Source organism: Chrysemys picta, chromosome 3 (assembly GCF_011386835.1).
Source record: "Chrysemys picta bellii isolate R12L10 chromosome 3, ASM1138683v2, whole genome shotgun sequence".
Taxonomy (NCBI): Eukaryota; Metazoa; Chordata; order Testudines; family Emydidae; genus Chrysemys; species Chrysemys picta.
Window position 1 is genome coordinate 95,007,207 of NC_088793.1, and position 27,370 is coordinate 95,034,576.

At 38.7% G+C, this 27,370-nt stretch overlaps 1 protein-coding gene across 36 annotated transcripts in view; it reads right to left on the reverse strand.

Annotated features, from left to right (window-relative positions):
- Window positions 1-27,370, reverse strand: part of TRDN (triadin) — a 293,769-nt gene that overhangs the window by 55,216 nt on the left and 211,183 nt on the right. For 23 of the 36 annotated variants that reach the window (XM_065588488.1, XM_065588476.1, XM_042847897.2 and 20 more), the window contains 5 exons: window positions 24,263-24,313; window positions 22,597-22,647; window positions 21,886-21,936; window positions 20,971-21,021; window positions 9,730-9,792 (listed from right to left, as the gene is read on the reverse strand). In XM_065588488.1, the coding sequence (XP_065444560.1) occupies window positions 9,730-9,792; window positions 20,971-21,021; window positions 21,886-21,936; window positions 22,597-22,647; window positions 24,263-24,313 (267 nt within the window). The remainder of the gene's footprint in view (window positions 1-9,729; window positions 9,793-20,970; window positions 21,022-21,885; window positions 21,937-22,596; window positions 22,648-24,262; window positions 24,314-27,370) is intronic. The other 13 variants (XM_065588496.1, XM_065588501.1, XM_065588498.1 and 10 more) reach the window with 6 other exon arrangements.

The following is a 27,370-nucleotide window of genomic DNA, read 5'->3' on the forward strand; positions in this document are numbered from 1 at the left end:
ATAAATTTCGACAGATAAACTGTCAATGGAAACAAGTATTGGGGAGCCAAAAATAGAGTGTTTAAGGGGAAGTTCTGATGACAGGTACATGATCCAACCACAAGAATGTCATGGCAATGAGTTGATGTATATACCAGGTACATGAGCTACCTAACCACAAGTGGCCCATGGTAACAAATCAACGTATATGATAATAAGTTGAGATCACTGAGATACTAACCTAAAGAAGAAAGACACGCCAACTTTAATAAGGTGAGGAAATGCAAATAAAGAAAAGGGGCAAATCCCCTACTGAATATGCATCAAATATGGTGGCATCAGCGTATTATATTATAAAAGAGGTATCCCAGCCTAGGGGCAGTAGGAGAAGGAGATGTAGTCCTTGAGAGATGCCAGAATGATGGCCACTGGTGATGAGAACATAAGAACTTAAGAACAGCCATACTGGATCAGACCAAAGGTCCATCTAGCCCAGTATCCTGTCTTCTGACAGTGGCCAATGCAGAGTGCCCCAGAGAGAATGAACAGAACAGGTAATCATCAAGTGATCCATCCCCCGTTGCCCATTCCCAGCTTCTAGCAAACAGAGGCTAGGGGCACCATCCCAGTTCATCCTAGCTAATAGCTATCCTCCATGAATTTATCAAGATCTTTTTTGAACCCTGTTATAGTCTTGGCCTTCACAACATCCTCTGGCAAGGAGTTCCACAGGTTGACTGTACGTTGTATGAAAAAATACTTCCTTTTGTTTGTTTTAAACCTGCTGCCTATTAATTTCATTTGGTGACCCCTGGTTCTTGTGTTATGAGAAGGAGTAAATAACATGTCCTTATTTACTTTCTCCACACCACTCATGATTTCATAGACCTCTTTCATATCCCTCCCTAGACTCCTCTTTTCCAAGCTGAAAAGTCCCCGTCTTATTAATCTTTCCTCATATGGCAGCCATTCCATAACCCTAAAGATTTTTGTTGCCCTTTTCTGAACCTTTTCCAATTCCAATATATCTTTTTTGCGATGGGGCAACCACATCTGCACGCAGTATTCAAGGTGTGGGCGTACCATGGATTTATATAGAGACAATATGATATTTTCTGTCTTATTATCTGACCCTTTCTTAATGATTCCCAACATTCTATTCTCTTTTTTTGACTGCCAAGAAACTACGCTAGTATGTGCACATTGAGTGGATGGTTTCAGAGAACTATCCACAGTGACTCCAAGATCTATCTCTTGAGTATCAACAGCCTATTTAGACCCCATCATTGTATATGTATAGTTGGGATTATGTTTTCCAATGTGCATTACTTGCACATGTACATTTATCAACATTTAATTTAATCTGCCATTTTGCTGTCCAGTCACCCAGTTTTGAAAAATCCTTTTGTAGCTCTTTGCAGACTGCCTGGGACTTAACCATGTAGATTTTGTATCATCTGCAAATTTTGCCACCTCACCTTTTCCAGATCATTTATGAATATATTGAGTAGACTGGTCCCAGGACAGATCCCTGGGGGACACCACTATTTAACTCTCTCCTTTCTGAAAACTGACCATTTATTCCTATCCTTTGTTTCCTATCTTTTAACCAGTTACCAATCCATGAGAGGACCTTCCCTCTTATCCCATGACTGCTTATTTTGCTTAAGAGCCTTTGGTGAGGGACCTTGTCAAAGGCTTTCTGAAAATCTACGTACACTATATTCACTGGATCCCCCTTGTCCACATGTTTGTTGACCCCCTCAAAGAATTTTAGTAGATTGGTGAGGCATGATTTCCCTTTACAAAAAACATGTTGACTCTTCCCCAACAAATTATGTTCATCTATGTATCTGACAATTTTGTTCTTTACTATAGTTTCAACCACTTTGCCCAGTACTGAAGTCAGGCTTACTGGCCTGTAATTACTGGGGTCACCTGTGGAGCCTTTTTAAAAAATTGGCGTCACATTAGCTATCCTCCAGTCATTTGGTACAGAAGCTGAGGGAGAAGGTAATGGTGATGAGGAAGATGATGGGCTAGCATTTCAGGTTGTTCTGCAAGGGATGGTGTGGGTATATGGATGTGCAGATGTACGTTCTATAGTATCTTTATCTACTTTACTGAGTTGTTTCAGAGTAGCAGCCGTGTTAGTCTGTATCCGCAAAAAGAAGAACAGGAGGACTTGTGGCACCTTAGAGACTAACAAATTTATTAGAGCATAAGCTTTCGTGGACTACAGCCCACTTCTTCGGATGCATATAGAATGGAACATATATTGAGGAGATATATATACACACATACAGAGAGCATAAACAGGTGGGAGTTGTCTTACCACCTCTGAGAGGCCAATTAATTAAGAGAAAAAAATGCCCCTCTGCCATGTACATTGGCCAAACCGGACAGTCTCTACGCAAAAGAATTAATGGACACAAATCTGACATCAGGAATCAAAATACTCAAAAACCAGTGGGAGAACACTTTAACCTGTCTGGTCATTCAGTGACAGACCTGCGGGTGGCTATATTACAACAGAAAAACTTCAAAAACAGACTCCAACGAGAAACTGCTGAGCTAGAATTGATATGCAAACTAGACACAATCAACTCCGGTTTGAATAAGGACTGGGAATGGTTGGGCCATTACAAACATTGAATCTATCTCCCCTTGTAAGTATTCTCACACTTGTTATCTAACTGTCTGTCTGTGCTGGGCTAGCTTGATTATCACTTCAAAAGTTTTTTTTCTCTTAATTAATTGGCCTCTCAGAGGTGGTAAGACAACTCCCACCTGTTTATGCTCTCTGTATGTGTGTATATATATCTCCTCAATATATGTTCCATTCTATATGCATCCGAAGAAGTGGGCTGTAGTCCACGAAAGCTTATGCTCTAATAAATTTGTTAGTCTCTAAGGTGCCACAAGTCCTCCTGTTCTTCTTTTTACTGAGTTGGGGTATATGTGGCTGCGCTAAAATTAAGCTTGAATAAAGACTGGGAGTGGATGGGTCATTACACAAAGTAGAATTATTCCCCCTACTGTTACTCACACCTTATTGTCAATTGTTGGAAATGGGCCATCCTCATTATCACTACAAAAGTTTTTTTTTTTCCTGCTGACAATAGCCCACCTTAACTGATTACACTCGTTATAGTTGGTATGGCAACACCCATTTTTTCATGTTCTCTGTGTGTGTGTATATATATATCTTCCTACTGTATTTTCCACTGCATGCATCCAATGAAGTGGGTTTTAGCCCATGAAAACTTATGCTTAAATAAATTTGTTAGTCTCTAAGATGCCACAAGTACTCCTTGTTCTTTTTGCTGATACAGACTAACACGGCTACCACTCTGAAACCCGTAAATACAGAGGAGTTCCTGTAGTGTAAGTATTGCAACTGTGCACATCGGGGTTCCCAACTATATAATAATTTTAATAATACTGTGCCTGATCTTAGGATAAGAACCTGTCAACTCTCAAAGTGATTACTGAGGATTCTTAAGTAATCAATATATACATAATCTATAGATCGGGCTACAACTTCCAACCAATCACTTTTTTAGAGCAGTGTGGCATGTTAGGTAAATACAGATATAGTAATCTATATACAATGGAGACTTAAGTCATATTACTAACCTGGCATGTTCAACTATACTGTATCCATATTGTTATGGCCAGCTGCTTCAATAACAGGAAGACTTCCTTTCAATTTATCTAGTCAGCATGGGACCTAAGCAGTCCTAAATCCATTACTGTCTGGGTCATCTTCAGTTTGTGGAATATCTTGATTTTTCCACATAAGTAGAGGGGATGGTGTCTAACCAATATATATTTGGTGTCTAACCAATATGTATTTATCAGTGTGCACCACTAAACTTGAGTAATTGCCAAAGGATAAAAGCCACTAGTAGTAATTGGTAGATATTGTCTTTTAGCTCATGTGGCAGAGGCTTGCATTTTGGAGCTGGAGTGTCTGTGTTCTGTTGCCCATACTTCACTTGTGTGGTATTGGCTAACACATTTCTGCAGATTTACTATGCCATCACATATTCATTATAACAGGATCATAGAATCATAGAATATCAGGGTTGGAAGGGACCTCAGGAGGTCATCTAGTCCAACCCCCTGCTCAAAAAAGGACCAGTTCCCAACTAAATCATCCCAGCCAGGGCTTTGTCAAGCCAGGCCTTAAAAACCTCCAAGGAAGGAGATTCCACCACCTCCCTAGGTAATGCATTCCAGTGCTTCACCACCCTCCTAGTGAAATAGTGTTTCCTAATATCCAACCTAGACCTCCCCCACTGCAACTTGAGACCATTGCTCCTTGTTCTGTCATCTGCCACCACGGAGAACAGTCTAGATCCATCCTCTTTGGAACCTCCCTTCAGATAGTTGAAAACAGCTTTGGTGATTTGATAATCCTCCCTCATTCTTCTCTTCTGGAGACTAAACAATCCCAGTTCCCTCAGCCTCTCCTCATAAGTCATGTGCTCCAGACCCCTAATCATGTTTGTTGCCCTCCGCTGGACTCTTTCCAATTTTTCCACATCCTTCTTGTAGTGTGTGGCCCAAAACTGGACACAGTACTCCAGATGAGGCCTCAGCAATGTCGAATAAAGGGGAACAATCACGTTCCTCGATCTGCTGGCAATGCCCCTACTTATACAGCCCAAAATGCCGTTAGCCTTCTTGGCAACAAGAGCACACTGTTGACTCATATCCAGCTTCTTGTCCACTGTGACCCCTAGGTCCTTTTCTGCAGAACTGTTTCCTAGCCATTCGGTCCCTAGTCTGTAGCAGTGCATAGGATTCTTCCATCCTAAGTGCAGGACTCTGCACTTGTCCTTGTTGAACCTCATCAGGCTTTTTTTGGCCCAATCCTCTAATTTGTCTAGGTCCCTCTGTATCCGATCCCTACCCTCCAGTGTATCTACCACGCCTCCCAGTTTAGTGTCATCTGCAAACTTGCTGAGAGTGCAGTCCACACCATCCTCCAGATCATTAATAAAGTTATTAAACAAAACCACCCCAGGACCGACCCTTGGGGCACTCCGCTTGAAACCGGCTGCCAACTAGACATTGATCACTACCCGTTGAGCCCAACGATCTAGCCAGCTTTCTATCCATCAAAATTACATCCCATATATTTTCCTATTGCTTCATCTTCTGTGTTATGTATAAGCTGGGCTTATTTATTAATTCTCTTAACTATTTGTAAATGAATTTAGTGTTGGTGGAAGATGCTAGACCAATAGCACTGAAGAGTGAAGTCCTCTTTTTGTTCACAAGGGGCTAGATTCTGCAACCATTACTCATGTTGTTTTGCATTTACATAGTTAAATTCCTCCTTACAAGGCCTGTGCACCACTTGTGTCCTATTTAGATGTTCCAATATGGCTCCACTGGGGATCCACTTGTGCAAGCCCTATGTACACTGTGATACATTTCACTTATAAGTCGTCCTATTGACTTTAATGGGACTACTCATGTAAGCGCTCACCAACAATGTGAATATGGGTTACACAATCTAGCCCCAGTGCAGCGCAGACTGTCAATGCAAGACTTCCTAAAATGCCCTGATATTGTGCCCTAACAAAGACCTGGAAAGACAACATTGTGAATGTGTCACAGTGATTCAGCTGCAATTCCTATTCAGTCCTGAATACTGTCAACAAATGTATGAGTGATGGGGGTGATATAAAATGGACTGAGATTAGAGCTGTGCGAAGGTTGGAAGTCCTGTTGTGTGAAGGATTAAAAATTTGGATTAGTTCCGAATGGGAATGAAAACTGAAAATTTGGAAATTCTCCATGAAGGAAATTTTTTTGAAATTGTCTGAATTTCAAATCATTTGAAACAATTTGTTTGGATTTCAGTTTTCTTTAAAGACATTGTATATTATAATATGTAATAGTAATAATTCAATATGTTCAGAATGAAACATTTTGATTTTTTGTTTTGAAAGAACTTCACATTTTTGTAAAGTCACTTAAAAAGAAAAATCAAAACCTTTCATTCTGAACGTTTTTGACGTTGTTGGAATATTTTCTCTTTGGTTTTCTTCCAAAACAAAATGTTGGCCAAACTGACCCAATTTCATGAAGCATTTCAGTTCTGATGGAACTATATTGCAACAAAATATAGTTTCTCCAGTCAGATCTAACAGAGATTGGTGGTCTGTGTGAAGTGAGTTGCTAAAGACTTGCTGTATTTGGAGAAGTGCCCAAAAGATGAAGGGCTCGATATCCCATCACCAATCTACTGGACTGTCCCAGTTCCCCTGAACTGCAACTTCCAGTGCACTGAGATTTGAATGTTGGGCTTGTCTGCACACCTGCATCAATGCAGTGGCATTGAATTAGCGTGTCTGGTGAAGACGCGCTATGCACTCTCCCATCGCATAATTACTCCACCTTAATGAGAGGCAGAAGCTATGTCAACAGGAGAGCATCTCCCGCTGACATAGCGCGGTGTAGACAGCATTTTAAGTTGATGTAAGTTACGTTGCTCAAGAGGGGAGTAGGGTGTTCACACCTCAGAGGAAAGTAAATTACTTTGACTTAATTTCTCCACTTTGTCCACACTAAGTCTTAAGAAATTCTTTCATATGAAGGGTTTGAATGATGTATTCCCTCATTCCCTTTAGAAACTGACACATTTAAACTCTCATCTCACTGATCCAGGAGCTCTCTTTCACTAAAATAAGTCACAAAGTGCACAGCTGAAGCTGAGTCTATTTTCCAGGGCTCAGGTCACACAGGTCTAAGATAGCCCTTCTTTTTGAACTGAAGAGGCTAGAACATCATTCACATGCAAAAACTGTGCCTCAGAATTCCATGTAAGTATTACTCACACTTGGAAGCACAGATTAATTACTTTAGCTTTCACCTGCCTAATTCTGCTCTTTTTTGTCTTTCATATTCCTTCGTATTTGATATATGCTATACACATTATGTACCATCATTAGAAAATGTCACTCCATCTTCACCCCTTCATTTTTTATGACTACTTGTCTCTCTGTATGTCTCATTATTCTTGCTTTCCTAGATGAAGAGTGTATATTTAAATAAGAAAGGAATAATTGGAGAAGGCTGCATATACAGTATGGTTTATGTTTGCAATGTGACGTAAATGCAAGATGATATAGTCCTAATTGAACTCAAGTGTGTAGGTAGCCAGATACATTTTAGGTAATGAACCAGTCAATTTTAGATCAGATGCTAAGCACATCTATTATTTTTACAGCTGTGGAAAAAAAATATTCTTAAGCAAAACTAGCAAAATGTTCCTGAATGTTATTGCTAGTGAGAGAAACACATTTTTAGCCTTGGGCAAATTTTGGAGAATGATAAAATAAGCAAAAAGGTGGTAATAGGTGGGAGGTTGCCACTAAAACACAATGTTCTCCATATATGCATCACAGAGCAGTTGAAATTAAAGTATGACAAGAGCCAGGTTGTTTCTTTCAAGCCACACAGATAAGTAGATACCTGTTGGAGGTATCAGAGTACCAGCCGTGTTAGTCTGTATCCGCAAAAAGAAGAACAGGAGTACTTGTGGCACCTTAGAGACTAACAAATTTATTAGAGCATAAGCTTTCGTGGACTATGCATCCGAAGAAGTGGGCTGTAGTCCACGAAAGCTTATGCTCTAATAAATTTGTTAGTCTCTAAGGTGCCACAAGTACTCCTGTTCTTCTTTCTGTTGGAGGTAGCATCTCCCCCTTCCTTAGGTTGCAAATTTTGTTTGGTACTGGCAGTTGTAGCAACAGCCTGTCTGCATTCCCTACTGCTGTTTCTCCCCCAGCTGCCCTAGGTGTTTGACATTCTAAAACTGAGGAGAGACTTAATGGTGGGGTCCAAAAATATTTGAAGCAAAAACAATATTTAAAAGACAAAGGTGAGCCTTTCCTTCAACTTGATCCTCCATACTAGTGAAAGGTAGGTCAGTGGAAAGAGCTGTGCATTAAATACAGCTTGCTCTTGCTCAGATACCTATCTGAGAGTTTCTCCATCTGCCCTTGCTGCAAAAATTACCTCAGTGAAGAAGATATGAGGACAGGGTAGAAGAGAAAATAATCAACAGAAACAGTATATAAAAATTACAGAAGTAAATGAAATGTGAAAGCACTTTATATGACTTAAGAATAGTCTGTAAAAAATGCATATTTTCTTATTTCTGTGGGGAGAGACCATGGCAGGGGAGAGAAAAATAATTGTGGAAAAAGAGGGGAAAATATTAAACTCTTTGAAATGGGATCCTAAATAGCAAATTCCCCTAACATTTCTTTCTAAATGATAGATCCATAACCAGGGGCAAGTCTTACAGCATTAGCATCCTACCTCACAAGGCAATTACCGTATTCCTGTCTTTCAGTTCAGGATCTAGCAATGAATGTGATAAGTTCAAGAGTGTGATCACAGCAAGTGTTCTGATGGCTTAAAACCAAGTGCTGTAAGTGCTTCTGCCACTGCTCTGACTCTCCCTCCCTTGAGCTACTTTCCGTGCCTCGATTGTTGCAAATTAGTCCATGGATAAACCACTGCACTGGATACTTATTTAGCACTGTTATTTTGCATAACCAGAAGGAACAACAGCATTCAGTTAAACCCATGGAGTGAAATCCTGGCCCCACTGAAGTTAATGGGAGTTTTGCCATCAACTTCAATGGAGCCAAGATTTCACCCGTGAGCCATTAAAGCTGATGAGAACTACATTTTTTTTCATGTAATTTATAACTGTATATAAATATAACATAAAAATAAATAGCAAGATTAAAAATCACTTGCTGAATAGTAGAAACTGATTCCATTTTTCAGCAATATGACTGAGGAGTGCCAAGCCCTTTCTTTTGAAAGCATAATTTAAAAATTTGCCAAAGTGTTTCAGAAATAATAATAATGCAGCGCCAAATTCTGCTGTCTGTTACACATGTTTAAATCCCAAATTACTCAGTTAAAATCAACAGAATTATTCCAGGTTTACCCTGGGGTAACAAAGCAAAATCAGATCCAAAAGGGTTATTTTATTTTTAATATATATCTCCCCAATAAGATTATCACTGAAATTTTATATAGCCAAATATTTTAAATAAAATACTAATTTAAATGTCCAAAGTACTTTTTCCTCCAAAGGCTCTGTTTGTAACTGAAATAAGGTAGTTTGGGTGCAGTCTAGTACACTTTATGTTGTTACAGGTTCATTTGAGAGATGACATTAAAGAGAGCACTTAGAGTCACATGATGTTTTAAGGTCTGATCCAATGGGAGTCTTTCCATTGATTTCAATGTGCTTTGGATCAGGCCCTTACAGCTCAAATATCAAATGTAATGCCAACAGTGGCATGCATTCATGTTACATATAGATCCAAAAGGGGAAAATGAAACAAACATAGGAGAGCACATTTTGTGAAGAAGAAACAATCAAACCAGTGTACACAGTGCACAGAAAGTTTTTTTCTCTCTCATGTATTGTAACATGATAACAAGAGCCTTTCATTTTCTTCCTAGTCAGAAAAATTGAAGTGTCTGATATTGGGTTGTGGGCTGTCTTGGCCTGTAGTAAAAATGAACCAACAGAACTGGAAATGACAACTGTGTTATCACAGTAGAACTGAATGAAGCTGTTTTATGGTAGCACATGAGGTGATGTGCATCAGCTCAAATGTGTCATTGTATGAAAGAAACATTTCTTACTGCAGTCAAAAGCTGAAATGAACTTCAGTAAAGAGAAAATAATTGATTTACCTTTCTTCTCACCTTCACTTTTCACTGGAGCTGAAATAGGGGAAAAAATGCCATTCTTCATGTCTAAAATTAATGATAAATAATACCAACAGCATTTTTAACCTAAGTTATACAGAATGCCTGCCATGGATGGATCGCAAAACTCTTTACAAAGATTTACCCTCAGGGGATTTGCTCCCAAATTGATGGTTACATTAGGGGCATTAAAGTCAACTGAAAGAATCTGACTGACTTCAGTGAACTCTAGATCAAGCTTTAGAAGAAGGAGAGGTCACTGGGAACTTTTCTTTTCATTGCTTCTGCAGAGCAGCCAGCCATAGTGGTCAGCACTCCTTGAGCACTGGCAAGTGGCACTAACACCACTTGCTGCATTCACTACATCAGAGGTGGCATATCTGTAAAGTGGAGGCCTGGCCAAGGCACCGACCCCCAATCTTCACACTGGACACCACCTGGAACACTGTGCTGGAGGACCACATGCCACAATTTTTCAAAAGATTTAGCAAGGGCTACTAATGAGCACCTTTGCTCCAGAGCTCCTGGAGGCATGATGCTTGCATCTACTCTGTGCAGATATGAAGTCTCCAGCTGTGCACCTCAAACAAATGTTCAGACAATGTTTTTACAGTATCTACCCTGTTCTACAGAGAATTTTAATGCTCTCTCTCTCAAGTTCCTATCTGATAAGCCAAAACTTCACAGGTCTCATATAATGTGAATCTATCACAGTCTTATAATTCTGAGTGCTTTTTTTCCTATTCTGAGTTGGGGTCTGGCTGGCTATGCATTTAATGTATTGCATGCATTCACACCAGTGCAAAACTAATGCAAAATTGGTGTACAATCTTTTACCTCCACTAGACCAGGCCCATGAGTCTGGCTGAGCAGCACTCAGGACAGGGCTAGAGGGGAAGGGAGAGAATTGGCTATATGCCACTTTTGCACTCCATTCCCAATATCTGTGGCTGGGAGATGATTCAAAGCTCAATCAGTCTTTGGCCCAATTTAGTGCAGCCTTAGGATGTCTCTAAGCTATGTCACCAGGTAATGTCCCTCTGTCCCAAGGGGCCATTATTACAGCCAGACACATCCCAAACTTAGAAGATATAAGCTACTTGAATATTCCTCTGTACCAGACGAATCTTTGCGTAGCAGGGAAAGCTGGTTATAGGGCTGCTTAGTGCTGCTGGTGTAGTGTAAAGTAGCCTTATGGAGGGTAGCAGGGTGTGGTCCATTTTCTACTCACTTTGCTTGAATGTAACTGACTGCACAAATTTTGAAGCACTGGAGAATCAGGCTCTTGCCTTTCAGAAAATAGTCATTACAGTTGATTTTATTCCCTCTCCCCCACCCCCGCAAAGATGAGGTATCATATAGTAAAACCCTAGTTTGTTATCACAATTACCACAGATATTTCCTATTCAAAATATATAGTGAAAAATTGTTGTACTATAACTATATGGTATCTGTTTGCAAATCCTGTATTTTACCAGTGACCAGTAGATAAGGGAATCAATTTTTTTTCCTGATGACACGTACTGTAAATTCTCTACAAATCTCATGAGGCAGAAGAGACGTCATGCTGACTACCATTGCCAATAGCATTTCTCTGATCAAATGCTCTTACTTAAACTTATAATGACAAGGAATAATGACAGAGTGCACAAAGACCATAATTCCAGAAGCTGAGCAATGAGTTTGTATCTTTTAAAAAATGGATGGATTATCTAGGGAATTAGGTCTACACCAGATAAAAGCCAGCTTAATTTCTGAAAGCAAATGTGGGGTAATATGTCTTTGCTGGACATGAAATTAGGGCAGGGGAGGGCATTAAATAAAGCAGAATGATGAATTGGGCAATACAAAACCTTTACCAGAAATGCTGTTGCCTGTTTTTATTCTTCCTGGATAAGACCATTTTGAGGGGGAAAAATCCTGAGTTTAACTATCTAGCAAGCCCCATATGTGTCAGACAGGAGTAAGTAGAGATAAGTAAGTAATCTTTTAATCCTAGCATCTCCAGCTGATCACTAATCATTCAGTCCTCTTCCAAAACCATACATTGCTTATCATTCCTCCATTGATGGAAATACAAACATTACCAGTTACTTTAGACCGGATACAAAGGAAGATAAACTTTATATAAGAGCACACGTTCCATTCCCCAGGCTCCCTAATCTAAGCTTGCATGTCTAGTAGGTACCACTCAGGAGCAAAAAACATAGGAATCTCCTCCTGTAGTTCTTAGGAACATGGGAATTTTCATAGTGGATTAGATTCAAGGCCTATCTAGTCCTGTATCCTGTCAGTACCAGAGATTTCAGAGGAAAGTATAAGAAATCCACAGTAGGTAGAGGTGGGATATTTTACCTCTACCTCTAACATAAATCCCATCTTGATCTCTAATATTTAGAGATTGGCTTAAGCCGTGAAGCATAAAGTTCAATAATCTTCCAAAAATTTGTTTTAATTAAATATGAAAATTTTGGATCTGCTGGATATCTGCATAAGTATCCAATCCCTTTGTGAATATTTTTAAGTTCTTGGTTTCCTGTTGTAAGGAGTTCTAAGGTTTACTTATATGTTTCGTAAAAAAGTATCAGTTTTGAATTTCCCAACTTTTACTTTCATTGAATATCCTCTTGATCTCATGTTATGAGACACGAAGAACAGAAGTTCCTGATCTCAATTCTCTATATCATTCATTATTGTATAGACTTTGACCATGCCCCCTCTTATTCATTTCCTTTCTAAGATAAACAATATCAATCATTTCATTCTGTCTTCACAGGAAGGTTTCTTCCTCTCACTCTCTCTGAACCCCATTTAGGTCAGCACTATCCTTTATGAGATGCAGTAATGAGTACTGCATACAGTATTCCAGATGAGGCTGCACCATTGGATTTATTCAAAGACATTATTATACACATTATAGTATTTGCCATTCCATCCCCTATTCATCCTAACATCTTGTTAGCCTTTTGACTGCCTTTTCACTAGGCTGTCTACAATGATGCGTGGGTCCCTTTCTTCAATTGATAGAGTTAGAACCCTGTATATTAATAGTTTAATATAGCATGCTGTAGTATGGCCTAGAGGATAGTGCCTAGGACTAGGGATCTGGGTTCTGTCAAAGGCCTGCTGAGTGATCTTGGGCAAGTCACTTTTCCCACTGTTTTCAATGGTAGCCGTGTTAGTCTGTATCAGCAAAAAAACAAAAAACAAGGAGTCTTTGTGGCACCTTAGAGACTAACAAATTTATTTGGGCATAAGCTTTTGTGGGCAAAAGCCAGTAGGAGAACACTTCAATCTCTCTGGTCACTCAATAACAGATCTCAAAGTGGCAATTCTTCAACAACAAAAAAACTTCAAAAACAGACTCCAACCTGAAGTTGCAGAACTGGAATTAATTTGAAAACTAGATACCATCAGATTAGGCCTGAATAAAGACTTTGAGTGGTTGGGTCATTACAAAACCTAATCTCCCCAATACTAATTTCTCCCTACTCTTACTCACATCTTCTTGTCAACTGTCTGTAATAGGCCACTCTCTTACCACTTCAAAAGTTATTTTTCCTCTCTTGGTATCCTACTGTTAATTGATTTATCTCGTTAGACTGACCTAACACTTGATGAAGCACCCCCCATCCTTTCATGTATTTATACCTGCTCCTGTATTTTTTACTTCATACATCCGATGAAGTGGGCTGTAGCCCACGAAAGCTTATGCCCAAATAAATTTGTTAATCTCTAAGGTGCCACAAGGACTCCTCGTTTTTTTCCCCACTGTGTGTTTCAGCTTCCCTATCTGTAAAATAGGGATGATGAGACCACTTTTTGGAAAGCACTTTGAAATCTACTGCTGAAAAGTGCTATGTAAGAGCCAGGTATTACTCCAATGTGCATTAGGATGAATTTCATTTGTCATCATGGTGCCCATTCATGTAGCTTGTTTACATCTCTCTGAAGTTCCCCAAAGTCCGTTCTGGTGCTGACTAACCTAAATAACTTTCATCAGCTACATCATTACTCATGCCCATTTCAGATCATTAATATTAATCAACATGGGATTTAGTACAGAATCAAGGAGCACCCCGCAGTTAACCTTTGGCTATGATAAAAACTGACCATTTACTCCTACTCTTTGCTTTCTGTCTCTGAACCTGGTTTTGATCTATGCAATACATTTTATGGCTAAGGAAGACATTGTGGAGCATTACATAACCTGACTGTCCTATTTTGATAATTTATAAGATCCAGCTGCCACTGCCAGATATACAGAGCTAAACACCGGAGTAGAGCATGAAAAGAAATGAGCCTGTACACCTGCAAAACACTAATGATAAATGATAATTGCATGGGCATTAGATTTATAATCAGTAACACCTAATACAAATGCACTGCAGATCCAAATGAAAAAGCTAAGGTAAGTATGTGACCCTGGAGCTGTAAGCATCTAGATAATAATGCAAGTGTGCCAATAATTCTTCAATTTAGGAAATACATTTTGCTCCCAAATTGATGGTTACATTAGGGGCATTAAAGTCAACTGAAAGAATCTGACTGACTTCAGTGAACTCTAGATCAAGCTTTAGAAGAAGGAGAGGTCACTGGGAACTTTTCTTTTCATTGCTTCTGCAGAGCAGCCAGCCATAGTGGTCAGCACTCCTTGAGCACTGGCAAGTGGCACTAACACCACTTGCTGCATTCACTACATCAGAGGTGGCATATCTGTAAAGTGGAGGCCTGGCCAAGGCACCGCCCCCCAATCTTCACACTGGACATCACCTGGAACACTGTGCTGGAGGACCACATGCCACAATTTTTCAAAAGATTTAGCAAGGGCTACTAATGAGCACCTTTGCTCCAGAGCTCCTGGAGGCATGATGCTTGCATCTACTCTGTGCAGATATGAAGTCTCCAGCTGTGCACCTCAAACAAATGTTCAGACAATGTTTTTACAGTATCTACCCTGTTCTACAGAGAATTTTAATGCTCTCTCTCTCAAGTTCCTATCTGATAAGCCAAAACTTCACAGGTCTCATATAATGTGAATCTATCACAGTCTTATAAGTGCTTTTTTCCCTATTCTAGTATTATTACATAGTGTCACCACGGTAAGTTCTATGTCATGCTAACAATAATGTGGGAACACAAATTATTTAACAAGAGTTAAGAGTGAGTGAGTGTATACATATACTATATGCACACAAACACATGAGTCTTGCATCTGAAGAAGTGAGGTTCTTACCCACGAAAGCTTATGCTCCCAATACTTCTGTTAGTCTTAAAGGTGCCACAGGACCCTCTGTTGCTTTTTTACAGATTCAGACTAACATGGCTACCCCTCTGATACATGAGTTTTTGTTTGTTTTGAATCCTTTTTTTTTTTTTTTTTTTTTTTGCAGAGGAGGGTAAGAGAAGATCAAATGACATGTACTAATATACAATTTGTAGTTCATATATTCTTTGCCTTTCTTTTTTTACTTGTGTGAGCCAACACTTTTTGGAACTTAAAAATTCAATATGCTCCCTTTTTTCTTTTTCCAGATTATTATAGTCTCCAGCAATATAAAGGGATGTTTTCTATTCTTGTTCTTTTTCTTTCCTTCTTTAAAGATATATTCAAAGTTTCTCACAGCTGGATGTTGACTGCAATAATGGGAATTTTATACCTTTGAATATATTTCTCTCTATCTAGGTACTTATATGGACCTCATCACTTTAATATCTGAGCACTGAAGCAGCTGCTGTTTCCGCAAAGCATCTGGTATGGGCAGCTGTCAGACAGGCTGCTGGATTTGATGGACCAATGGTCTGATCTGGTGTGGCAATTTTGATATACCAAACACATCTGTCTTACTGTAATATCTGGTAATGTTTTATTATTTTGGATTACATAATGCAGTTTAATCTGATATATGAATTCAACCACCATATTGCAAACATTAGTTTAATTTAGCAAAGGTATGCGTATTGCAGTCACTTACATCTAATGTGATTAACACTGAACTAGATATCTTCTATCTAATGTGACATAATGCTACACAAACCATGATGTTCCTTTGGTTGTAATTACATTATCTATTAAAGGAGCTCCCCGTTTATTGTATACTGTCACTTTGACGGAAAGAACATCAGTAGGAGTAAATGGAAACTTCTCTTCCTGGTTTCCCACAGGGCAATGGGACAATTTTGTCTTACAAAGACACTGGAACAATTTTGTCTTAAGAAGACTCTTCTCAAACCCTGTTTGTATGTTCTATGTGACATGTCACTTTTCATTGTGAAGAAAGAAAGAGCTAATGATGCACAACATTGCACATGGATGCTTAAAGCCACTTTACACATTGAGGTTACACTTTTCTGACAAAATGTCAATGTCCTGCCATACACATTCAGCATCACTGGGTTAGTTCCTTTTGCTTTTGAAAGCATTGTTTATATATGAATTCCAGAGGATAAAAATGATTTATGAAGATCTGTCACATAGAACAGCAAAAACAGAAGCAACTTTTAAGAACCTGAAGCAATTGAACTGAATCCCAATCTTTAAAGACATTGTGAATAAGATTTACCTTGTCATAAACTTGGGTGGTTGGAACATAACTGATTTTCATCTCATCTGTTTGGGTTGCTTCACTGCATAACATATATGACCTGAGCCTGTTCCCAATGAAGTCAAATGGGAGGTGTGCAATTGCCTTCAACAGCAGATGGACTAGCCCCAAGGACAGGGTTTATACATATGCAACTCTGCCATACTTTTTTTTTTAAAGTTGCTTTTATTTTATTTTTTTAAATGCAGCGCTCTATAGTAATGATCCAAAACACGCATGCTTCTGCAATGGTAAATGGGAATCTTTCTGGCCCAAGTGTACAGAATGATATTGCACTTCATTTGTTTTTGATAAAGATGATGTTTGGTTTGCAAGTCTGGCAGACTTGAAATGTGGCTATTCCTTTTTTTGGTACATTGTGTCAAATTCACTATTCAGCATCCACTAACAAGACTTAAGCTGGGGTAAGACAAAGGAAGTTTCTGTTAAAATAACAAAAGCAGTAATAACTCCCAGCAAATCAGTAAAAGATAAGTAACATATTGCCCTATAATAAAGAGAACAAAAACAAGACTGAAAGTGTTACTTTTTGTGAAATTGAGTCTACTGTTGCTTAATTACTGCTTTTCCAATAGAAAAAAGGGGGACAGTTTTAAGAAAGGGGAGGAGTCATAAATATTTTAAATTCCAAACTTTGTGATTAAAAATGGCATTTGAAGTCAAAATTAAAGTGAAAATTTTTATTTCACTTAGGAAATTCTAATTTTTCATTCAATACATTTCAAAATGATTTTTTACAGCAGGAATTTCCCTAATTCCCTTTTCCAACTAGCTCTTATTATATAGTTTATTATATATAAATATAGTATTTCCACATAGCTGTAGGGGAAATGCTGTATTTATTATATTAGCATAAGCAAATAATCACTAACATACCAAATCAGACCAGCAGTGCACCTTGTCATGTATGTCTAACAGTGACCAGCAGTAGATGCTTCAGAGGATGGTGCAAGAAAGCCCATAATTGGCAATCATAGATGAATCTTCCCATAGAGGAAGTTTCTCCCTATTCTTAGGCCAGGTCTACACTAAGAAACATTTGTTAGTACACTAATGTCTGGTAGAGTATGTGATTACTTTGATGACTATTTTTCACACTGGCAAAAGCCCTAACGTAGAAGCAGTTATACCAGCATACGTACTCTTGGCAGCATAGCTTATTTCATTCAGAGAATTGGTATAAGCAACACCAGCAAAAGCATACTCTTGCCAGTATAAACTGCATCTGTACTAGGATGGTTTGGCAGTTCATCAATACTGGTACAGCTATATTGACATCTTTTCTAGTTTAGACCTTGCCTAAGGCAGTTAGTGGTTGAGCTGTGTCCTGAAACATGAAGATTTGTATCTTCCATTTTTTCATCTTGTCTAATGCAACTATAAATGTGCTTATTGACAATATATTTCATGCTTTTTTTTTTTTTTTTTTGGAATTCAAGATCTTAACCCTTCTCTCTCGTGGAAGAGGAGTTTCAGAGATTAAAGATAATACTTTTGATGTAATGCATAAATAATCAGTTTCATAAGCTGCTTTTCAATTTAATTATAGGCGTTCTCTTGTTCTTGTATTATAGGAAAGGGTTAGTAACAGCACCCAATTTATTTTTACTGTATCACTGATTTCATGTTTCTCATTTCTCCCCTTACTTGTCTTCTCTTTAAATAATCTTGCACTTCCACATGGCAGTCTTTACTTGCCTCTGATCATTAGTTGACTGCCTTTGTGCCCTTTTAAATCTGCTATATCGTCTTCTAGGACATATGGTGATCAGAACTGAACACATTAATCAAGGGAATACTTATACTGTGATATTTTAATAATATGCAACATTTTCAGCAATATTTTCTGTCCTATTGTGGTAACATTTTGTTTTCAATGTTGCTTGCCATTGCACATTGAACAGGTGTTTTGAAATAGGTGTTTCCTTCATTTTCAGATTTTGAATCCACCAAACTGTAAGTCTCGGATTCATGACTCTTGACTGATTGAAAAATTCGATTTAACAAAAATAGTTCCTCTTTCACCTATCTACTGCCGGGAGGGGTGGGGAATTGGAGATTCCAAGGCCATAAGGGATGACTGTGATCATCTAGTCTGACCTCCTGTATAACACTGACCCAGGTAGTAACTAGATCTATGTTCTGTGAGGGTTCATTGAAGACATAACTGATACTTTCCAATGATATATATTATGGGTGAAATTCTAGCAAAAATTCTATTGACTTCAATGGGGCCAAGATTTTATCCTATGGGTGTAATAGTGTAACCAAATACCTCTGGCTGCTGTGAACTGTGTAGCATTCCATGGATCTGAATTTCAAAGGTGATGAACATAAACAATCCCAGGGAAAGTCAGTGGGACCTGGAGTATTCAAATGCCCCTTAGTCTGACTTTGAAATAGGCCAAGTAGGCCATGGGTGGTTTGAAGGATCTTTGTTTTGTAAGCGATTCACTGCTAGCTGATGAAATGGAGTTAGTTTATTCCTACTTGAACGTTTGGGATGTTTTATGATGTTAGATTAATTGTCAGGACACCTACAGCTCTTGTATAGGCATTTCCTTTACTATTACTTAAATAGAAAAAAACAAATAAATACCGAAAGATCAGACCCGAAGTACTTATGGAGAGCTGATCACTTGAAAGCAAACATTCTGGGCATGTCAAACATTGCTAGATCCATATAATGGATTCCCACAGCATTCACAGCCTTACAAGAGCAGAAGCAGAAAGTAACAAATTTCTTAGGCACAATATGCTTCACCAGACTTGCCTTTAAAAAAAAAAAACAATACATTTTTTAATTCTAACTCACTTCTGCCAAAAGTAGACCAATGGACAGGTGCAATGAAGAACATCCTCCTTTGTTCTTTTCTTATCATGTATCTGGGGGATGATCATTCAAGACTATCTCTCTTTGCTAGGTTTTAATTCTGTGTAAAATAGTTTGAGACTATTTAAGCCCTGGTGCCTTTTGTCATTACACATCACTAGGGCCCTACCAAATTCACAGCGATGAAAAACACATCACAGATCATGAAATCTAGTCTTTTGTGTGCTTTTACCCTATACTATACAGATTTCACGGGGGAGACCAGCGTTTCTCAAATTCGGAATCCTGAGCCAAAAGGGAGTTGCAAGGGGGTTGGAAGGCTATTTTAGGGGGGGGTACAGTATTGCCACCCTTACTTCTGCGCTGCCTTCAGAGCTGGGTGGCTACAGAGCAGCACCTGTTGGCTGGATGCCCAGCTCTGAAGGTGGTGCCCCACCAGCAGCAGCGCAGAAGTAAGAGTGGCAATACCATACTATGCAACCCTTATTTCTGCGCTGCTGGTGGTGTCTCTGCCTTGAGAGCTGGGTGCCCAACCAGTAGCCACTGCTCTCCAGCTGCCCAGCTCTGAAGGGAGCACTGCTGCCAGCAGCAACGCAGAAGTAATGGTAGCAGTACTGCAACCCCCTACAATAACCTTGTAACCCTCTTTCCCCCGCACTCCTTTATTGGGTCAGAACCACTACAATTACAACACCATAAAATTTCATATTTAAATAGCTGAAATAATGAAATTTACCATTTTTAAAATCCTATGACTTTTAAATTGACCAAAATGGACCATGAATTTGGTAGACCCTACACATCACCTAACTTTCATGTTGTTTTTTAATGACATCGGAATCAGTGTGTGCAGTAATAGCTTGCTCTACTATTATTCTAAGTATTACCTACACATATTATGTAGAACGGTTGCCCTTAAAAATGTACATATCTTGCCTTTCATAAACTTTGCCAGAGAAAACATTACCTCATAATTTGCAGTATCCCCTAGAGAGTACCCAGAGATTAGGAGGGAATGCTATTTAGTTTTGTGAAGCAGCGTTAAGGCAATTGGCAGTTTCAAAGAATGACCTCTGTATCTTTGTTTCAATTGACTGTTATTGCATTGCTAAGCTATTACTTATTATCTGCTCTAAAAGTATTTACCCATTTAATCTGAGATACTGCTTCTTTAATAAGTGATGTTTAATCAACATGTACCTAGTGTCTAAATATAAATCTAATTCTTGCCTGAACTAGTTTAATATGAATACATAAACTTGAGAATACTCAATTAGTTATAATTACTATTATCACTGCCTACAAAATCCCCTTTATTTATTTTTTTATTTAGAGGATGTGTATACCTTAAGTACTCTTTATTTGAAGGTAAATCCTGATCATTATATGTAAGGCACAGTACATGACAGTGGTATGGTACTTACATTGGGTAAGTGATATGTAATATGAAATGGCAAATGCAACTAGGAACATGGGATAAAATTAAGAAAGGGGAAATGATGAGCAATAATAACTTTTTGGCTGTGAGATCTACTTAGTAGTAGTAGGTACCCCATGAAAGTGCATGTCACTTAATAGACAAATGAGAAACAGCATCCTTGCACCAAAGAGCACACAACTTAAGGGTCCGTGGCCCAGATCCATAAAGGTATTGAGATGCTTAGGAAATTTCAAATAGGAACCTAACTACCTTTGAGGGTCGGGGCTCTTGTGTCTTCACAGAGGGAGGAGGATCTGATTTCAGGATCAGGGCCTCAGTTATGGCATAACTTGAGAAATAATTTTTACCTTTTTCTTTGATGACAACTGGAGGCTTCACTGCTTGTTTTCTTGTGGCCCCTGAAAAAGTTACAATTTTGTATAAATTCACGGGAAGAGAAGGCATGGAGGACCAGGTACAGCAATAATTTCATGCAGTAGCTTTGGTTGATGTTTCATGTATCAAAAGCTCATAGGCTTTTGTGGGCTTTTAAAAATCTTTTATTCTATGTGACACTGTTCTTTAAAGGGAAACACTAGGGTTTATAGGGTTTGTGGAAGGAGGATTTTTTTTTAAGAGGGATTTGAAGGAGAAGCTGCACAGGTGGAAATATGATTAAAGGGGATCAAGGCATAGAGGAGTGTAGGATCTCCAATAACAGGTAAGGAGGCACAGAAAACAGTGGGAAAAGGAAATAAAGAGATTATCCAAATGTGCGCATTACATGATGTAGTGAAGGGAACAGGAAGGAAGAGAAAAAACAAAACATGAGTTGACTGTTAGGCCTTCTTTAAGATACTGGCAAACGTGCGGGGGGTGGGGGGAGGGAGAGTAAGAATTTTAAAGGAAAAAGTCCGCTGTAAACAAGATCTTTTACTGTGGAATAATCTCAGAAGGGAAGCAGTGGAAGCTTCATTGCCCGAGACATTTAAACTGAACAAAGCTCGAACTAAGATGACTTCATGGATCTTTTCCATCTAGGACTCCGTGATTATTATTTCTGCCCTTTAAAGCAGACTGAAGGTTATATGGCAATCACTTTAGGACCAACTAAGTATCATTTCCAGAAGCATGTGATTAATTAATCTAGGGTGAGATTTTGAAAAGCCCAGAATGAGTTGAGCACCAAATTCTCCAGGTGCTTTAGAAAATCCCATCTCTAAATATGGACTTTTAGTAATTTAGAACTTCTATTTTTCTATTACCTATTATTCTATTTTTACCTCTTTCTTTGACAAGAACTGGAGGCTTCACTTCTTTTTCTTTTGTAGGCTCTGAAAAAATTATCAGCAAAAATTGAAGCAGGGAGGTATTTATATTATCATGCCTTTATACAGTATCTAGAGCTGTGCAACAGTTTCACAAAAAATATACCAAACTAGACTAGAGTTGATTAGCATGGGGTTTTGTTAAGAATCCAAAACTCAGTTTAGATCAGCAAGGGTTCAGTCTGGGATCTGAAAGGCAAACTATGCTCTTTCCTACCAGACCATTTTAACCATGAAAAGATTCTATAGGCCAAACTATGCCCTTAGTACAACTGAGCTCCCCCATTGTCTTCCATGGGCTTGCACAGGAGTCAATGAATTTAGCCAATAACTGGAATTTAGTTAACAATTCTGTTAGTGAGTGATGCATAAGAAGCAGCAGACACCAGCTCTCTCTCCAGTAGGTGCACTGACTCTGCAGATCAGACAAGAGTCAAAAATAGAAAACCTTATTTTTATTTCTTAATTACATGTGACTTCAGAAACACAAAGGGATCAGATCTAATGAATAAGACGGTGCCGGTTTTTGTAACTTTTCACAGAAGATCTCAGAATTTAAGGTTAACAGGAATTGTGTGCACTGAGGCAACGATGCACCATTTAGTGTGAACAACTGTATATTTAATAAGGGAATAGGTGTTTTTACATGTGACTATGAGCCATTACCCTTTTCCTTTAAGGCTGCTGGAGGCTTCACTTCTTTTCTTTTAACAGGCTCTGGAAAGAAACACTTAACATTTATCAGAAGTCAGGTTAGAGAAAAAAGATGACACATGAGAAGGAAGTGAGTCATATATTTTGATATGGAAAGAGAAAAGAAGACAGATGTGATAATCAAGTGGCTTTAATAGCATGGAAGTAAGCAGGACAATACAAAGATGTAATTAACTGAGCCTTTTAGCCTTAGTTTGATAAGTAAAATAACAAACCTATAATATGCCATTAGTTCTTTTGTATTCAGAGAACTTGTTAGGTTGTCGCTCAAATAGAAAATGAATAATGATTTATGAAGAGGAAAGTAATTTTATACATCGGTTGGCATCAGCAATGGATTTTTCCATGACTGAACTGAAATACAAAATGAGCACACACTGATACAGTTAGTATTAGAATTAAAAGCCAGAAGATGCCAAAGAAGGCTAAGGAGAGGTTCTTTTTATCTGGGACTGACAAAAGATATGGAACTAGAGCTGGGCAATTTTTTTTTCAACAAATAGTTTATTCATCAAAAAAAGCCATTTCTGTCAACCCAAAACTATTCTCAACTTCATACTGAGTTCACCAAATAGTTTTGACTAAAACCAAAAACTTGAAGTGTTTTGGGAATATTGAAACTAAACTGTTTGTTTTGACATTACTGAAACATGTAGATTTTTTGGGCTAGTCTGACATAATCAGAGGAGGAAATGATAGTGCCACCCTCCTTATCACTTTAGCCCAGTGGTTAGGCCACTCACCTCAGATGAGGAGACCCACGTTGAGTTCTCCCCTCTGCCTGATTTAAAGAGAGGATTAGACCTTGGATCTCCCACATTGCAGGAGAGTGTCCTAATCACAGGGCAATGGAATATTCTGGTGCCAGGCTCCCTCAGTCTTTCCCATTAAAGCCGTTTTATGTTTGTATAAATAGATACTCATTGGAACAAGGACTTGGACTTGAATCTCACACATCCGAAGTGGGGGCCCTAACTAGCAGGCTTTACAGTCATTCTCATTTTTTTTTGCATGGCCCAATAACTATTCATTATCATTCACAGTGGCAATTCAGAGTTTTTCAATTTCAACCAGAGGGAAAGGTGACAGGAATTGTAGCCTGGCCAAGGATCTTGGTCCCGAGAAAAAAATGAGGAATGAACTGCTACTCCCATGAGCCAGCAGCTCAGGTGGATGCAATTCAACTGTGAACCAAAATGAAATGTCGTAACATTTTGATTCAAATTTTTTCAGAACTTTACATGCTGTGAGAAATTTTGATATTTCAACTTTTCCATCTCAATTTGAGACTAAACACATTTTGAAATATCAGAATTTCACACAGCATGCAGATTCCAATTTTCGACCAGCTATGCCTTCTAATTTCAGTTTTGATGACCCTGTTGGTAGGAGAAGTCTGTTTGGGCATTTAATTTTGTTATTTGACACTGAACCTACAATATATCTTGTATGTGTGCTTTAAGATAACCTGAGTGTTATCTAGTAGTGAATTTAGATCTCAAGAGAGATTACTAATAATACCCATGCATCTCCATTTGAGACTCTTTTCCAATATTGCATAGCTATTCAGATATTTAGTTATTAAATCTATGAATTTATATTTAACTTGTGCCATTACCTTTGTCCTTTGGAACTTCTGGAGTCTTCACAGTTTTTTCTTTTACATGCTCTATAGGAAAGTACAGTGGATTTCAGTTTTAATGACTAAAAATAATAGATGTATACATGATGCATTTAAAAAGAACTAGCAAGTAACATATGGTAAAAGCTAAACCGATATAACCCTTGATCTCTCTTTACACTTTCTGGCATTTTGTCTGCAATCACCTCTCACGTTCTGTCAAATTAAGTCCCTGATTCTTTAATACGATTCATTAGCACAGACTGCTGGCCCCACACAGAGCCCTACTGAAGTACATAGGAACATAAGAATAGCCCTACTGGGTCAGACCAAAGGTCCATCTAGCCCAGTATTCTGTCTTCCGATGGTAGCCAGTGTCAGGTGCCCCAGAGGGAATGAACAGAACAGGTAATCATCAAGTGATCCATCCCCAGTTGCTCATTCCCAGCTTCTGGCAAACAGAGGCTAGGGACACCTAGAACTTTGCTTGGATGCAGAGATCCATGTAAGTGGATCTGAATACAGGACCAGATTCTTAGGGCCTCAGCCAAAGCCTGTTAGAGGTTAGCAGGAATCTTTCCATTGACTCTAAGTGGGCTTTCAGTCAGGCCCTTCAAATCAATACCTTAGGCGGGGAATATGTATTTTATCTCAGTAAGAGTACTGAGCACCCTTATTACATCGTATCATTAATATTATATGGAACACATCTTATTAATAGCCATTTCCTACTGGTGCTAATCTGTTGGCCTCTGAAGTGTACAGGTCAGTGAGCATTTGCAGGGATTAGATAGGAAATGATGTTTTCAAAGGGAGGAAACAATTTTAGACCTTTTTGAATGTCACTTGGTTGAAGTGAATGAATGTTACCATTTGTAGGAATGCTAATTAGAGTCAGTCATAATCCTTCTGAGCTGATATGGCACTTAAATGCCTAGCAGAACCACATCTCCTTGCAAGGATTACTGTAGGCTCTGTATAAACCAATGTTAGCTAAATTCACTGTAATGACAGGTTGGGCCAACAGAAGATTCTCTCTTAACTAGGTTTAAAAAACTTGTTTCCAATTCTCAATAGCTGCAGGCCCTCCAGACTACCAGGACTGGATCCCAAGGATCTGTCTTAATCCACCACTAAACTCAACCTGACTTTAGACATGGGCTTTGCTAATACAAGTTCATTTCCAGTGGGGACAGAGCCTTAAACTACCTGCATGCATCTGATCTGGGAGACTTAGCAGAAACTATCAGCAACACCAGACGTTAGAGGGAGGGTGCTAGATGATCCTTCTCCCAACATGGAGTGGGGACACACAGCCCAACAGTCCATCCCTCCCTGCTGCAGGAGACCTCCATGAAATTTCCTAGGTGGAGTGGCCCTTGAAAAAGGTCCCAGCATTGTCTAGCAATTAGGGACTAAGCGGCAGAAGCAACAACTAACAGCAGCACCAGGGGGGTATCCAAGGTGTTCTTATCCCCTAGCTTCGTGAGCCAGGGCTTTAGAGACACATGGCCCCAAAAGCTCCCCTCTCTTTCCATCAGCCACAGGGAGCAGTGATTTTATATCATCAAACCGTCTGAATGATGTCAACCTTCAAGCTGCTCTGACTTGTGTCAGGGACTGACCTGGTCCATGATGGCCCCAGGATTAGGGGAACATAAAAATAGCTTAAAACCACCTGTCCCCTCTTTGCCCCACACTACTCCTTTATCAAGCACAGATTAATTGCAGATGAGAAGCTGTGACCGTAAGATTTTAGGATAGGAACAAGCAGCAGGAGTAAATAAATTAATCAGAACAAAAATCTTGTTGTTACACAAATATTCATACTCTAGCAATAAAACAGGAGAAGAAAAGAAATCGGACATATAGTCTGAAAAAGTCATCACTTTCTGATTCGTTTTATTAGGCATCAGAGGACATTTAAATTTACACACCATAAATTTCCATTTTGAAAGGAAAATACTTGCTATAAAAGAAAATACTCTACTGAATGCTACAAACAGGATGTTTTTAAAACTTCAAATGAACAATGCATAGCAAGTGCGATAAAGGACCAAAGAGCAGCAAACAATACACATTTGTTTCTTTAAGTACCATGTAGTATAAGTACTGTGAAAGGGATACAAACCGCTGACTTTTTTCCTTGTGTAGAAACATAAAAATAAATAGAGCACATAACTGGATAACAATAAAAGATATGCACAGGAACCTATGCATCCCGAGTTTCTTTGGCCTCAGACTAATCCAACAAATCAAAATTAAACCAACCTGAAATTGTTCAAGAGGCTTTCTTATTTCAGCAAAGAGCTGAAGATTTAGTGTTATATTTATAAATAAGTCTCAGATTCTGCCCCTAATAGGACGATATTTCTTCCGTAGAAGAAAGTAAGTTTCTTTAGTATTCTCCTTAACTGGAATTTATTAAACTAGAAGAGGACCTGACCATAAGGTTCAGGGACATTTGGTTCAGCCTTTTAACTAGACAGAGAGCCACTGTTACGTTCAGACTGGCAGAATATCCACATCTGAAATTCCTCCACCTTAAACAAAAACATGCTTAATGCTAAAGCTGGCCTGAGTCAATGCTCCTCTTCACTCTTTCCTGCCTTTCTATTGGCAGTCGTAATAATTCACACATACTGACTCAGTTTCATAGCAAGAGTTTTGATTCAGAGAATCTTCATCTTTCTCTTGTTATCCCAAAACTCACCCTGTTGCCCAAAAGAGTCTGAATTAGATACCATAATCCCTCTTTTCTTGCAAGGACTGTATTGATCACGAAAATATTTAAATAGCTCATCCAAAACTAAAATCAATGCCTTTATTCCATTTTCCAAGAACATCAACATTGAGCTCACAAGCTCCATAACAGGGATTAGTACTTGGCCTGAAGTCCCCAAATCCAGCCATTTGGGTACATATGATTGAAACCGGGATTTTGTGCAGTAGTTTCCTTTTTTGAAATCGTGGCCTTCAAATGCTGAATTGATAAAAGCTATATCGGTTCTCTCCTTTGCTTTCTCTTAAGTTGATTTTCATTAGCATGCCAAATCCCCACATAGCATCTGCCTTTTTCTTTCCAAAAGAGATTCAACAAACTTT